Below are 13601 nucleotides of genomic sequence, written 5' to 3'. Positions count from 1 at the left end.
AGGTAACTAACTGCTTATCTCTTGCTGCTTTTAAGATTCTCTCTTTGTCTTTAACCTTTGACATTTTAATTATGATGTGCCTTGGTGTGGGCTTTTTTGAGTTCATCTTGTTTGTGAGTTTATGCATTTCCTGGACTTGTGTGTCTCTTTCCTTTGCCAAGTTTTCTGTCATTATTTTTTTTCAAATAGGTTTTTAATTCCTTTCCCTCTCTCTTCTTTCGGCACCCCCATCATGTGAATGTTGGTATGCTTACGCTTGATGTTGTCCTAGACTAGAGGCTCCTTACACTATCCTCATTTTGGGGAGGGGGGGGTTCTTTTTCTTTTTGCTTTTCTGATTGGGTGTTTTCTGCTATTTTATATTTCAAATTGCTGATTCAATCCTCAGCTTCATCTAATCTACTGTTGATGCTTTCTAGTATATTCTTCATTTCAGTTATTGTATTCTTCATTTCTGACTGGTCCTTTTTTGGTTTCTATCTCCATTTTTATGTTTCCTATTTCTCTGTTAAAGTTCTCACTAAGTTGATCTATTCTTCCCCTAAGTTCATTGAGCATCCTTATAACCAGTGTTTTGAACTCTGCATCTGTAGATTGCTACATCTCCCAGTCTTGGTAGGGTGACCTTATGTAGATGTCCTATGGGGCCAATGGCACAGCCTCCCCAGTCACCTGAGCTGGGCACTCCAGGTGTGCCCCATGTGTGGGCTGTATGCACCTTCCTGTTGTAGTTGAGCCTTGATTACTATTGGCACGTCAGTGGGAGGGATTAACCCCCAAGATGACCAGCTGTGAGGACTGACTGTGACTATAGTGGAGGAGCCACTCTGCAGGGGCCCACCCACAGAGCAGGACTTACTTTAGTCTGCCCCTTGAGTGTGTTGTTTGTGGATGTGGTTGGATGGTGCTCTGGCATGGTCTGAAGCTGTCCACTGGGTGCGCTGGCTCTAGGGTCTTCCCGGAGGTGCAGGCCAAGGTCAGCCATCGCCTGTGCCCTGCCCAGGGCCACCCATTATAAGCTACAAAGTGATCTGCAGATGGTTGCCACTTTTACTGGATTTGGAGGTGCCTTGAAGAGGCTAAGCTGAGAACTGAAGCCAGCTATCATTAGTGCCAGGCTTGGGGCTGCTTAGTAAGAGGTATGGAGTGCACTGAGGCCAGATGCTGCTTGTTTGGGGTTTGTGAACCTTTGAGAGGTTTTAGTAAAGTCTTCAGCATGAGCCAAGACAGGCCTTTGAATTGAAAAGCCACTGGAAGCAGCTTGGGCGGGCCCACAAGTTGGGTGGGACAGGGTCTCAGGACATTGCCAGGTCAGGATGAGCAGTATTAGCCAGGTTGATGGAGCCTCAGATATGTTGCCCACCTCTGCCTGTAGGGGAAGGGATCTGCAAAGGAACAATGGCTTCTGCCAGCACTTTTGTCTGGGAGAAAGTTGCTTATCCAGGCCTCACTGAAGCCAGACATTTCAGTACGTCTCGTATGTTCCTGGCACCTTTCCATCGAGTTGCTGCCCCTGCACTGGAGGGACCAGCTCCTTCCGAGTCGCTGCCCCTCCTACCAGTGTCACATTGCTTCTTTATATCCTTAGTTATAGGACTACTGTTTAGCTAGACTTCAGGTGGTTCTCAATGATGGTTGTTCTGTAATTTAGTTGTAATTTTTTAAAATGTCTTTTTATTGATTTTTTTAGAAAGAGATATAGAAACATTGATGAGAGAGAAGCATTGGTCAACTGTCTCCTGCACGGCCCTGCTGGGGATCAATCCTGCCACCTGGGCATGTGCCCTGACCAGGAATTGAACTGGGACCTCTGAGTTCATGGGATGATACTCAGCCCACTGAGCCACACAGGCCAGGCAGTTTAGTTGTAATTTTGATGTGGTTGTGGCAGGATGTGAGTGCTGCATTTGCCTACTCCACCATATTGACTGGAAGTCCTCCTAAGAGTTTTATGTTCATAACCAATCCAGGGAAAATATGCAGGTGTTCTAGAAAGAGATTTGATAAAGTTGCTCTTTGGGCAATGCAACATGTAAGGAGAATAAGCCTGTTTTAGAAATCTGCCAAGTGTGACCTGTTTCATCAGTCTCTATGTGATTAAAAATCAAAACACTAGAGTAAAAGCAGAGAAAGCCGAGGTAATGTGCAAGCAGATTATACATACCCCAACCGATGATGCAGAACTTAAGGATGTATTTTCGGATGTAAGTATTAAATACTTTGACAAGGGCCAGATACATATGGAATGCTTCTAGGCCCATCCATGTAAATGAGACCAAGAGAAAATAGTGCAAAAATACAGCTGCCGAGATGCAGAGGCCTCGCATGTCATATAGAGCAACCCACGAGTCCAAGAGGAAAACCAGATTCAGCAGGAGCAGAGCTGCACTAAGCTGGATAAGAATTTTGGAAGGGTAATCCCTCCGGATCTTTCTAAAAGGAAAGGACAAGAAAAGAATTAGCATCATATTCCCCTTATGTGCCCATATATAAGTTTTAAGCAATTTTTATTCTTTGGCAAATACCTATAGTAGTCCCTCCTTATCTACAGGGAATACATTCCAAGACCCCCAGTGGATGCCTGTAACTGTGGAGAGTGCCAATCCCTTATATATACTATGTTTTTTTCCTATACATACATACCTATGATAAAGTTTAATTTATAAGTTAGGCCCAGTAAGAGATTAACAAAAATAATAATAAAATAGAACAATTATAACAATATAGTATTAAAAGTTATGTGAATGTGGTGTCTCTCTTTCTCCAGTAATTTTTATATTTTTCAGTCCAAACCTATTCCTGGATATGTGTTAACATCCCTTACTTGGCTTGGTGTCACATGTTTTAGGAGATCCCTTGTAAAGTCTTCATATAGGCTCAATGTTTTCTGGAGCAATACTTCTGTCAATCAGAACACATTTTCTGTTCATGTCTTCCACCCACAGTATGCCTTTTGCATCTTAACTAAGAACTTATCATGCACCTGTGGCTATACCTTTTGCAGTTTGAGATACAACAGCAAAGCTAACACAAATTGCTTTTTCCTTCATAATTTAACAGATAGAAGATTCGTTCTTACTTTAGATCTTAGCAACCTCAGCATATGATTTTTCTTGTCTTATTAAGTTAAAGGAAGCACTTTACAGCTTCTCTTTCACATATATGAATCGCCAGCATCACTACTCTTATGGTTTAGAACCATTATTAAGTAAAATAAAGGTTACTTGAACACAAGTACTGTGATAACCAAGATGGCTCCTAAATGACTAATGAGCGGGTAGTGTATACAGCATGGATATATTAGACAAAGGGATGATTCATGTCCTGGGCAGGATGGAGGAGTATGATGTGAGATTTCATCACGTTACTCACTCAAGACAGTATGTAAGTTAAAACTTATGAGTTGTTTATTTCTGTAATTTTCCATATAATATTTTTGAACTGGAGTTGACCACAGGTAACTGAAACTGCAGAGAGCAAAACCGTGGATAAGGGGGGACTATTGTATATGTGCAAATTTCCTATCTTTGAGTGTGTGTGTGGACATTAAAACCAACAACAAAGAAAAAAATCTAAAAAGAATCATCAGTGGAACCATATGGAAAATTTGTGTTTGTATGTTGGTGGAACAGTTTATATGCTGACCGTTGACCCATCCTTTTAAATAGTTTGTAGTGGAATCTACTGAGCACCCCCCACCATTTCTCCGAAACTACTTCTAGAAGCGTTGCTACTGCTTCTCATACAATAGGTTCCTATGTTCAGATCTTTAAAACATAGCCAGACTTCCCTGTTATCTTACATTATTAGTTAAAATGAGATCATGGAAAGAAGGGTTTAAACTATAGCTAAATGAAACAGGCATAGGAAAATACAGCTAATTGATGACATGTGCATGTTTATGTGTGTAAAATTAGATCTGGTGAAATCATTCTGAGTAATGGCTGGCCTTATGGTAATTTAGTCTCAATAATATTTTCAAAGGTCCACTAGAATATCTGTAGTCACAGCTGGACCATAAGTTTGACATTCAAAGTAAATTTATGCATTTCTTGATCAGGGTCCAAAATCTACATCTCAGAACTTACATATTGTTTCATTTAGTTAATGTAATAAAAGTGCCTATTTTCTTCTTTTCCAACATAATTTGTTGAAATTCCCCCCAAAAAGTGACCAAAGGGACCCTTCTATAAGCTGAGAAAAAGATGCTGTTACTTGGAATGTCATTTGTGCTTTGACCTACAAAGTCACACTTATCAAGTATCTATATTTTTCAGTGAGGCTTTACATTCTTTATTCTTCTTCAGCTGACACATGTTAATGTATTAATCTTTTGTGTTTGCTAGGTATAATTTAGCAACATAATATATTAAACATAGCTCTTATGCTATATAAGGATCTATGATCTATTTCAAATTGTAAGCTGTTGGGTTTGGGGGTTTTCATCCATCTTTCATTTCACTGTCAACTAAGTACAGTGATACCTCGGTTCTCGAACATAATTCGTTCCAGGAGGACGGTCGAGAACCGAATTGTTCGAGAACCGAAGCAATGAAACCAATAGGAAAGCGTGACTCCACAAAGTGTGACTCTCTCTCTCTGCACTCACACTGATGACGCAAGCAAGGTGCGCTGGGCCGAATGAACGCCATTCGGCTCATCTCGGAAGTTCGAGTTCCAAATATTTGTTCGGATTCCGAGACAAAAGTTTCTCGAATCTCCATTTGGTCGAAAACCGAGGCGTTCGAGAACCGAGGTATCACTGTACCACGTATCATTTTAGGGTACAAAGATGATTAAGACACAACCCCTGCCTTCAGTGAGTACATAGACAAATGGAAGGAATCAAGTGTATAAACCAAAAAGTACCATGGAATTTTACATATAGGTGATTCCACTAGATGGGTATACAGGGTAAGGTAAGCTGAGGAGTGCACTTTATTAATATATTTTGGCAATGGAGGTGAGCACCGTATCCTATAATCTAAGTTTCCAGATGTGGATACTCACTCAAAAGCTATGTAGGTTATAAGAGTAACTGACAGAAAAATTGATGAAAGTCCACAACCGATATATGTGATAAACGTCAGAGCCATCATTTGAGCTGTTGGCAAGGATGTTCGAGATAGGTCCTAGAAAATAAAATATTGTTTGTTTTTTAAAACCAAATATTTTAAAGTAAATAAAAGAGTCATGATTTATATTGAGTGAGTGTTTTAAGTGCCCATCCATAGTTCATTCAAACCCACAATGTACCCACAATTGTTATCATTAAGTAAAGATAATAAAATTGAGGCCCAGAGAGGTTAAGTAATTTGTCCAAGGTCACACAGATATGAAGTGGAGGAGCCAGGAATCAAATTCAGGTCTGGCTGACTCCAAAGCCCATTGCTTGATCAGTATCTTACGGTACACTAGAGAAGCACTGGGCTAGGAGTCTAAAGACTTGAATATGGCTTCTGGCTCATATTTATTAGCTCTATGACTGTGAACAATTATCTAACAAATAAGTCTTAATTTTGACTTCATTAAAATGACAACAACAATGCCCTATTCTACCTACCTTGCAGGACTGTTTGGGGAGATTTAAATAAGATAATTTATGTCAACGCATTTTATAAAAATGTAAAAGTGCATTACAAACTAAATGATTTTTATTATCTATTTTAATCTGAATTCCCTAGTCCTCCTAGCTATTTACATGAGTAAAACTTAAATGTAAAAATAGAACAGGAAAAAAATACTTCCATGTTCAAGTATTGCCCTTCAAGTGCATTTGCTTATTAGAAGAGTAATTTCATTGGTTAATAATTTTGCCACAATATCATATCTGCTGATCTATCAAAGTCATCCAGAAGATTAGACATCATGATGCCCAGCTGCCCCTCAGACCCAGAATTTAAAGCCAGTTAGTGTGGGGATATTACCAGTAGGACGCCGAAGCTCGTGAGGTGGCTACAGGTACAGATGGTTTCATTCAGCTTCCTGTCTTTGACGGAGCAACCATTAGATGACCAGCCTCCTCTGCCACCTGTTAGCATTGGGAAGAGTATCTGTTCCATCAGCAAGGCCACAGCACCAATGACTGCCCTTTTTCCCCTACGCTCCCTCCCTCCACCCACTCAAGACTTTGAAAAAGGTATGACTGGAACCTACCGTTTCTGCCCAAGTCCCAAAATACACATCTTACTGTTAAGTCATCCTGTAGTAGAAAGATATATCACAAATAATTAATTGACTGAACTGAAAAAAAAAAACTGAAAAGCAATTGGAAAGAAAAACTATGATTTTAAAAAAAATTTCAGAATCTCATTCTTAATTTTTGGAGACTTCTTGTTTTATACTGGTCCCTAGAAACAACTGAGTTTTATATAGGTCAGCACTTCATAAACTCAGCAACTGTGCATAGGAATCACCTTGAGGCCTGGTTAAAATGCACATTCTGATTCAGTGGGTCTGGAGTGGGGCCCAGGAGTCTGTAGACTCCACTTTGTGTAGTGAGATCATAGATGATACTCAGTGTGAACTGAATTGAGAGATGTTTTCTCTTTGGAGGTGAGGATCAGACCTGCAACCACAGATTGAAATGCACTGAAATTTGGCAAGTGATAAGAGCTTACTTTTGCATTGCTCCTTCTTGGAAATTAGGTGGTCAGTTATTAGGCATACTAAAACCCAACGGAGTGACTATGTGATTCTACTCTTACACACTGCCCTGAATTTTAAGGTTCTGCTGGATCTCCTTTTTCAGGCCAAGTCTTCCAGGTATAGTTTGTACAAGGTGTTTCTTCTGGTCAGTGAACAGCCCAGAAAGGACTCTCCCACCTGGCTTTGGTCGATGTGCTTTAATGTAACCGTCACATTTCTTGTCAAGTTCTTGACAGTCAGGTTCGCAACACTCGATGATATGACGTAGCTAATCAGAGACAGGTTCTCCAGGGAAGGGTCCTAGCACATCAAAGAATCAACAAGATGGCAAGGGAAAATGAAATGTTATCAGAGAGTTCTAGAGTTGAAGGGCCCTATGGATTATTTAGTTCACATGTTTATTTTGCAACCTAGGTCAGAAATTGAGGGCCAGGGAGTCAAGTGACTTTCCCAAGGACTATAATTAGAAGCAGAGCTTTTTGCGCTGTACATAGGTCTAAATGCCAAGTTAAATTTCACAGATTGACCTAACGGGACATTCATGAATCTTAAAGGGGACATAACACTAAGTCATTTAATATATGTGCTGTCAAAGCAGCACGGAATTAAGCCATTTGAGCTGTGTATCCTTGAGCAAGTCACTTAACCTCTCTGTCTCCATGTCCTCCTCTGTAAAATGGGAATAATAATGTAGTTTAATAGGTTCTTCCTCACAGAACTGTTGAGAGGATTAGAGTTAATATCTCGAAGTGCTTAGGATAGTGATCGGCATTGCTAAATGTTAAGAATCAGTTATTGTTATATATCATCACTAACACTATTCGGTCCTGTTGAAAAATAAATTGCAGCTTTTCAGCAATTCTTTTGACTTACAACAGGCTTGAGATATATGAGGATTAAAAAAAAAAATAAGTCCTCCACTCCCAATTAAAACCTAAACCAAAACCAGTTAGCAGCAACTTTACCTGAAATAGGGCAGGTGTTTCAAAAAAGTTGAACTGAACCCTGGAAGCTAGCTCTATATCATGAGCTGGTAAATTACTCATCAGTGACGAGGGCAAAGAAATAACGCCAATGCTATTCTCAGGAGCCTCAGTTTCCAGAGAAACCTGAAAATCAAGTAAAAGATAATAAAAATGTCAAGGGCTAGTATAATGAGGAGTTAAAAAACACAACAACTAATTAAGATGGAGGAACATATAGGGGCATTTATCTGTGGTGTCTCTATGTATAATCATTTCTTGTTTCTCTGCTACAGAATTAGAAGGGACATGTAATGGGGAAAGGAGGCCTTGGAGCAGGAAAGAAAAAAAATTAAGTATACACTGAACCAGTCAGAAAGTACAGGATATTATAAGTCAATTATATCTCAATAAAGTTGGGGAGGGTGCAGGATAACTGCAGATCCCAGAAAGACCACAGCAGTAACACACCAACTTGGTGACTTGTTAGGGCAAAGTCTTCATAGAACCACATGCACTAAACTTATAAAGGGAAGACTATAAAATTAAATTAATAGGAAGGATTTGGTTTTACTTGGATGTTTCCAGCCCCCAATCCCTCTATTCACACCAGTGTAGTCATAACACTTGTTAAAATATTAGAATGGGTTGATAAGTAGCTGATGTCCCTGCTCTCTCCCAACTACCCAGAACCCTCTGCCAGACACTTCCTCCAACACACACCCCCAACCTCCACAATCCAGCTGCTAAAGGGTTAACACTGGGTGCTACAATGACCTCTGAGATCCTGCTCCAGCCAAGACCAGGTTTTTTTTTTTTAATTCTGTGGTGACTCATTGTTCTAGATGTTAAATATTTTTAATATCACACCTGACTATAAGCAGCAATTGCCTCAATCATATACTCATATACATACACAAGACTATCATAAATCATAAGATATATGACATGATAAATCATATACAAGAAAAGGCTGTATCCACACTAAATTAGGATGTACCTGAAGATTTTCAGGGTCTTGAGCAGCAAAGGTAGTTGTGTTGAAATTACTGTAATTCACTCTGATTACGGCCAGAGCCAAAGAAGGGGAGGTTAGACTTATGGTCTCGGTTGAAAAATTCAGCTGTAAGCCAATGTCATCCACTACTTTTAGCAATCTGTAAAGATAAGTGGCAGTTCAAATTCAGCACTCCCACTTTGTTTTCCCCAGTCTAAGCAGAACACAGAGTAGCAACTTAACAAGTCAGTATGAAACTTGTAGGGGATAAAAATACTTGGCTATAATTAATTATGTAAGAAGCATCGTTATCACTATAGGGCCAGTTTGTTAAGTCATACCTCTGGGCAAGGGGGGCCAGCAAGGCGGGTGGGGAACGAAGGAGTTTGCTGACTTGATTTATCATTTCTTCTGCGAGGTTAGGCTCCAAGCTACCTAAGGACAGAGCTTTCTCCATCTGAGACACTTGGTTCTCAAGGTCAGAAACAGTGATGCTGCTGGTGTGAACAGTTTCTACAACAGAGAGCCAAATCACTTTATGAACACATAATGAAAAAAAAATCACTCATAAAGAAACATAGACCCTGTGATCTGCCAAACCCACTCCTAGGTATTCACCCCAAGAAAGTGAAAACATGTCTTAAGAAGACTTGTTCATGAATGTTTATAGCAGCCTTTTTCATGATAGTCCCAAAATGGAAACAAACCAAATGTCCATCATCTGCAGAATGGATAAACAAATAGTGGTCCATCCATACAATGGACTATATTATTCAGTAATGAAAAGGGATGAGCTACTGATACATGCAATTGGATCTCCAATTCTCCAATGTACTATGTTAAGTGGGGAAAAAAAGCCAGACTCAAAAGGCTACATACTGTATGATTCTCTTCATATGACATTCTAGAAAAACCAAAAGTACAGTAGAGGGAAACAAAACAGATCAGTGTGGCCAGGGGATGGGAAAAGTGGGTAAGAAGTTGACTACAAGGGGATATGAGGGAACTCTGAGGGTGGTGGAAATGTTATATAACTTGATGGCAGTTACATGTTTATTCAACCTCATAGAACTAACTATACAATTTCCATTCATCCATAGGAATTGGATGAATTTTACTGTGTGTAAATTATACTTCAAGAAACCTAACTAAAAAAAAATGTAAAAGCACATCAGTATATCTAGTGTATAGTCATACAAGCATAAATATACTTGTATTTCATTTATATCATGCATACAGGAATTTATATGAGTAACTAGAAGTGCTTTTTGTGGAAAAGAGAATATTATGAAATTATAGCCAAACTATCAGCTGTAAGCCTGATTTTTAAATATGCTTTTATAGATTTTTTTAAAGAGAGAGGAAGGGAGAGACAGAAACATCAATGTGACAGAAACACTGATCGGTTGCCTCCTGCACGCCCCCTACTGGGGACTGAGCCCGCAACCTGGGCATGTGCCCTGATAGGAATTGAACCAGGACCTCTCAGTCCATGAGACAACACTCAACTCACTGAGCCATGCCAGCTGGGCTAAGTCTGATTTTTAATAGTGTTTTTAATTGGAAAACAATCATACAAACCTGTCTAACAACAAAAAGGTCTCTTAATTAGACACTTAATATCTTATTTTGTATATTCCTTTCTAATCTTTATCATGTGTTATACCACACTGTTATAAATATGGTGTGCAAAGTATTTCTTGTTATTTTCACTTCACTCAAGACTTCAAAATGCTCCCAAGTTTCTGTCTAGCCATTCTTATGCATGGTTGTTTACTAGTCATTGTGTTATGTAAGTCATTGTGAGAATATCATATTCCATCTTTTCTCTCCTGTGGAACCGTTGAGTTATATCTATGTTTTAGTTACCAGGTAATACCGCAACACATCTTTTATGCATATGCCGCTTTGCTTCTGTTGTCTTATTGCCTGAAACCCAAGTGTCGAGAGTGGAAGTACAGGTGCAAGAGGCCACCTTGCTGGCTTTTCTGTACAGCCTGTTAGGTTGATTCTAAGGGTCAAAGGGGATAGCTTTGGAAAGGTGGGCATTTTAGGCTCAGGTTAATGAACTTCAATTTTACTTTATTCTTCATCAGCCATTAAACTTTCTCTTGCCTAAAACCCCAATGATTTTATATGGCCTAAAATGTCCATATTTATTTTTAAATTATTAAGAGAGAACAGTACAAATTTGAAGAAATAACAAGTCATTAGGCAGAAGTTCTAAATCTCTTGGGGATGCTGGCACTGTGGTGGAAGAGGCGGGGACCACAACCTGAGCTCCAATCTCATGCCACCAAGAATTTGACTTTGCCTTGAACCATTTAAATTCTAGAGGAAGACCTACTTCTCACTCACTGAATTGAAACTCTGGAGAGTATCCAGAATTCTTTCTGCTTCCTTCCTTCTTCCCTTTATCCTTTACTCCTAAACCTACTTGGTTTCTGGGAGCCCTTTGCAATTTCCACAGCATTCTCATGCACGTCATTGTTCTCAACCAAGTGCTGTTAGTGTGATCATTTTTATCTTTAAGTAGAACAGGCTGAGTTGGAAGGAGCAAAATGTCTTATCCCAGATCACACTGCCTGTGATCCATGCCTAGGCCTTCTGAATGTTTCTCCTTTCCTGTGGTTACCTTCCTTGGCTCAGTCCCAGCTCTGTCACTCTGTGACTGACTCATTTTCAAGAACAACCGAGTTTTTTGTTTTGTTTTGTTTTGTTTTCTATCTAAATGGAGTTTCTGTGTTTTACAGTTCAAAAGTCTTCTCTCCAGAATGTTAAAAACAGTGACCCAGAAACCTTTTGTAGGAGAAAGAAACCTATGAAATAATTCAGCTCAATAAAATGAGATATGTGCTTGCCTCAGAGCTATTTCTCCATTCTTGGTCAAAACAATTACACTCAGCCATATCTATGTTATATAAATGCCTGAAAGAAAACTCTTGAAATAAGCAGACACCATTAAAAAAAGGCTCAATGTGATCTTATTACAGATATCTTGATTTGGCAGGCTGGCAGCTACATTTCAGGTAGCCAGAATTAACAACAAACATAGGAGCAACTTGGCTCCTCATATTTACCTGTCTTGTCAGGACGTGTGCTGGTCGTGATGATATTCACGGGGGTAGACATGGTGGGAGAGGGAAGTGAGGATTTCACAGGTAGCAGGGTGCGGGAAAGATCAGTTTGAAGACTAGGGGAAGAGGTAGTTCCAGATTGGGAGAGCATATCAGTAGGAGAGCTAGAAGCTATGGGAGTTGAAGACTGGAGAGAAGGAAGGTGAATCACCCCTTTTGGGTTCTGGGTGACAACAGGTGGATGATCTAGAGGCTCAGCTAAAGAGAAGGCACTGGAGACTCGGGAAAGAGTCGTGGCCTGAGGAGCAACTTGGATGGAATTGCCAGAAGAAGAAACTGGTGGGCCACGTGGATAACCACCAGCAAGACACATAATTGGATCCTGCAAGTCACTAAAGGAAAGAATCAGAAAGATGCACGTGAGACACACATGAGTTACAGAGAAGTGAATCTCCTCCTCTGGCAACCATCTGATACCACCCGGAAGCCAGGGCTGCACCCCAGACCAATGATATCACTATCTCTGAGAGTGACAGACAGGCATCAGTGTTTTTAAAACTCCCCAGATGATCTCATTGTGCAGCCAGGCCTGAGGATCACTGCTCTACAGTCTGGACCCCTGCTACTTAAAGTGGAGTCCATGAACCAGCAGCATTGGCTTCACTGGGGAGCCTGTTAGAAATGCAGAATCTCAGGTCCTGCCCAGACCTACTGATCAGAATTTGCATTTTAACAAGATCCTCAGTGATTAATATTTGCAGTAACACTTGAGAAGGGCTGAAATTGAAAGCCCCTATTCATTGTCAAAATTCCAAATTCCTTAGCTAACATGGCAATTCAATATTATTTTTTTAGGAAAAGGGTCAGCATGTTTGCTACATACCACTGAAGTTTTTCTAATTCTTCTGGGGAGGAAGGGCAGGGTATTCTGACAGAACAGCAACACTGTTCTGGAGGAGACAAAAGGAAAAAAAAAAAAAAGAGAGAGAGAGAAAATGCACGGTCAAGAAGAATAAGGCAAGATAGATCCATCAAGTATTACGGTTCTTACTTGATGACATTTTAAAGAGCATTTGTCTAAAACAGGTGCTAAAATAAATTAGATGCCATTATATTGACAATTACATACATAGTAGATGCTCAAAAATATTGAGTGAATAATTTTGGGGAGGGTTATATGCACACAATATCAATCGCTCTTCAGCAACTTCTAAGAGGAATTCAGAAGAAAACAGATCCCAGCAGCAAGTGACTGAACACTGCAAATAGATCTCTCCTTCTCAACAGGGTTTACCATGTTTTCAAATACAGTATACAGAAATTTTATTAAGAAAGCAGGAAAAAAAATCACCTTTTAGAGTTCCCTAAAAACTGTCAAGGACAAAGGAGTCAAAACAGAAAGCTGTAACATATATACATTTATTAATTATATTTTCAGTTGTATAAAGAACACATCAAAGCTGTATGAAAATGAACACAGCAATAAAGACAGAAACAACTTACCCATTGGACGAATCTTTACTCTTTCCAAAGCCATTGTTATGGCACATATGCTCATTGTCTTATTCAGTTTTATTGTGAATGTACAATTTATTGTGCTGTAAAGAGAAAAATATACAACCAGAATGTTACTAAATTGGAAACCTATCTACGTATTTGTAATTGCTTTTTCACACTTAGAGTGAGGAAAGGAGACAGAGACGTGTAACTTGCAGTGTCATCCTATGAGCTTGTAAACACCCAGCTACCATGGTCTGAACTTTGTCCAAAAGGCCTTATAGGATAAGAAATGTATAGAGATTTACATTTACAGAGTTTGCAAACCAGAGACCCTCTGACCACACACAGCTGCTGATTCATTTTGCCTGCCTGTACAATGAACAGGCAGGGGAGGAACTTGGCTGAAAAGACAAGCAT

General features: G+C 39.6%; 1 protein-coding gene across 1 annotated transcript in view; it reads right to left on the bottom strand.

Annotated features, from left to right (window-relative positions):
• The window catches only part of ADGRG2 (adhesion G protein-coupled receptor G2), a 123836-nt gene that overhangs the window by 15325 nt on the left and 94910 nt on the right, over positions 1-13601 (bottom strand). The window contains exons 14-24 of the mRNA XM_036270248.1: positions 13188-13282; positions 12568-12634; positions 11688-12076; positions 8949-9120; positions 8611-8767; positions 7614-7757; positions 6826-6948; positions 6157-6202; positions 5928-6031; positions 5011-5132; positions 2165-2433 (exon numbers count right to left, since the gene is read on the bottom strand). Of these exons, the coding sequence (XP_036126141.1) occupies positions 2165-2433; positions 5011-5132; positions 5928-6031; positions 6157-6202; positions 6826-6948; positions 7614-7757; positions 8611-8767; positions 8949-9120; positions 11688-12076; positions 12568-12634; positions 13188-13282 (1688 nt within the window). The remainder of the gene's footprint in view (positions 1-2164; positions 2434-5010; positions 5133-5927; positions 6032-6156; positions 6203-6825; positions 6949-7613; positions 7758-8610; positions 8768-8948; positions 9121-11687; positions 12077-12567; positions 12635-13187; positions 13283-13601) is intronic.

This window comes from Molossus molossus, unplaced genomic scaffold (assembly GCF_014108415.1).
Source record: "Molossus molossus isolate mMolMol1 unplaced genomic scaffold, mMolMol1.p scaffold_m16_p_2, whole genome shotgun sequence".
NCBI classification, from domain to species: Eukaryota; Metazoa; Chordata; class Mammalia; order Chiroptera; family Molossidae; genus Molossus; species Molossus molossus.
This window is presented reverse-complemented; position numbering and strand designations above follow the sequence as displayed.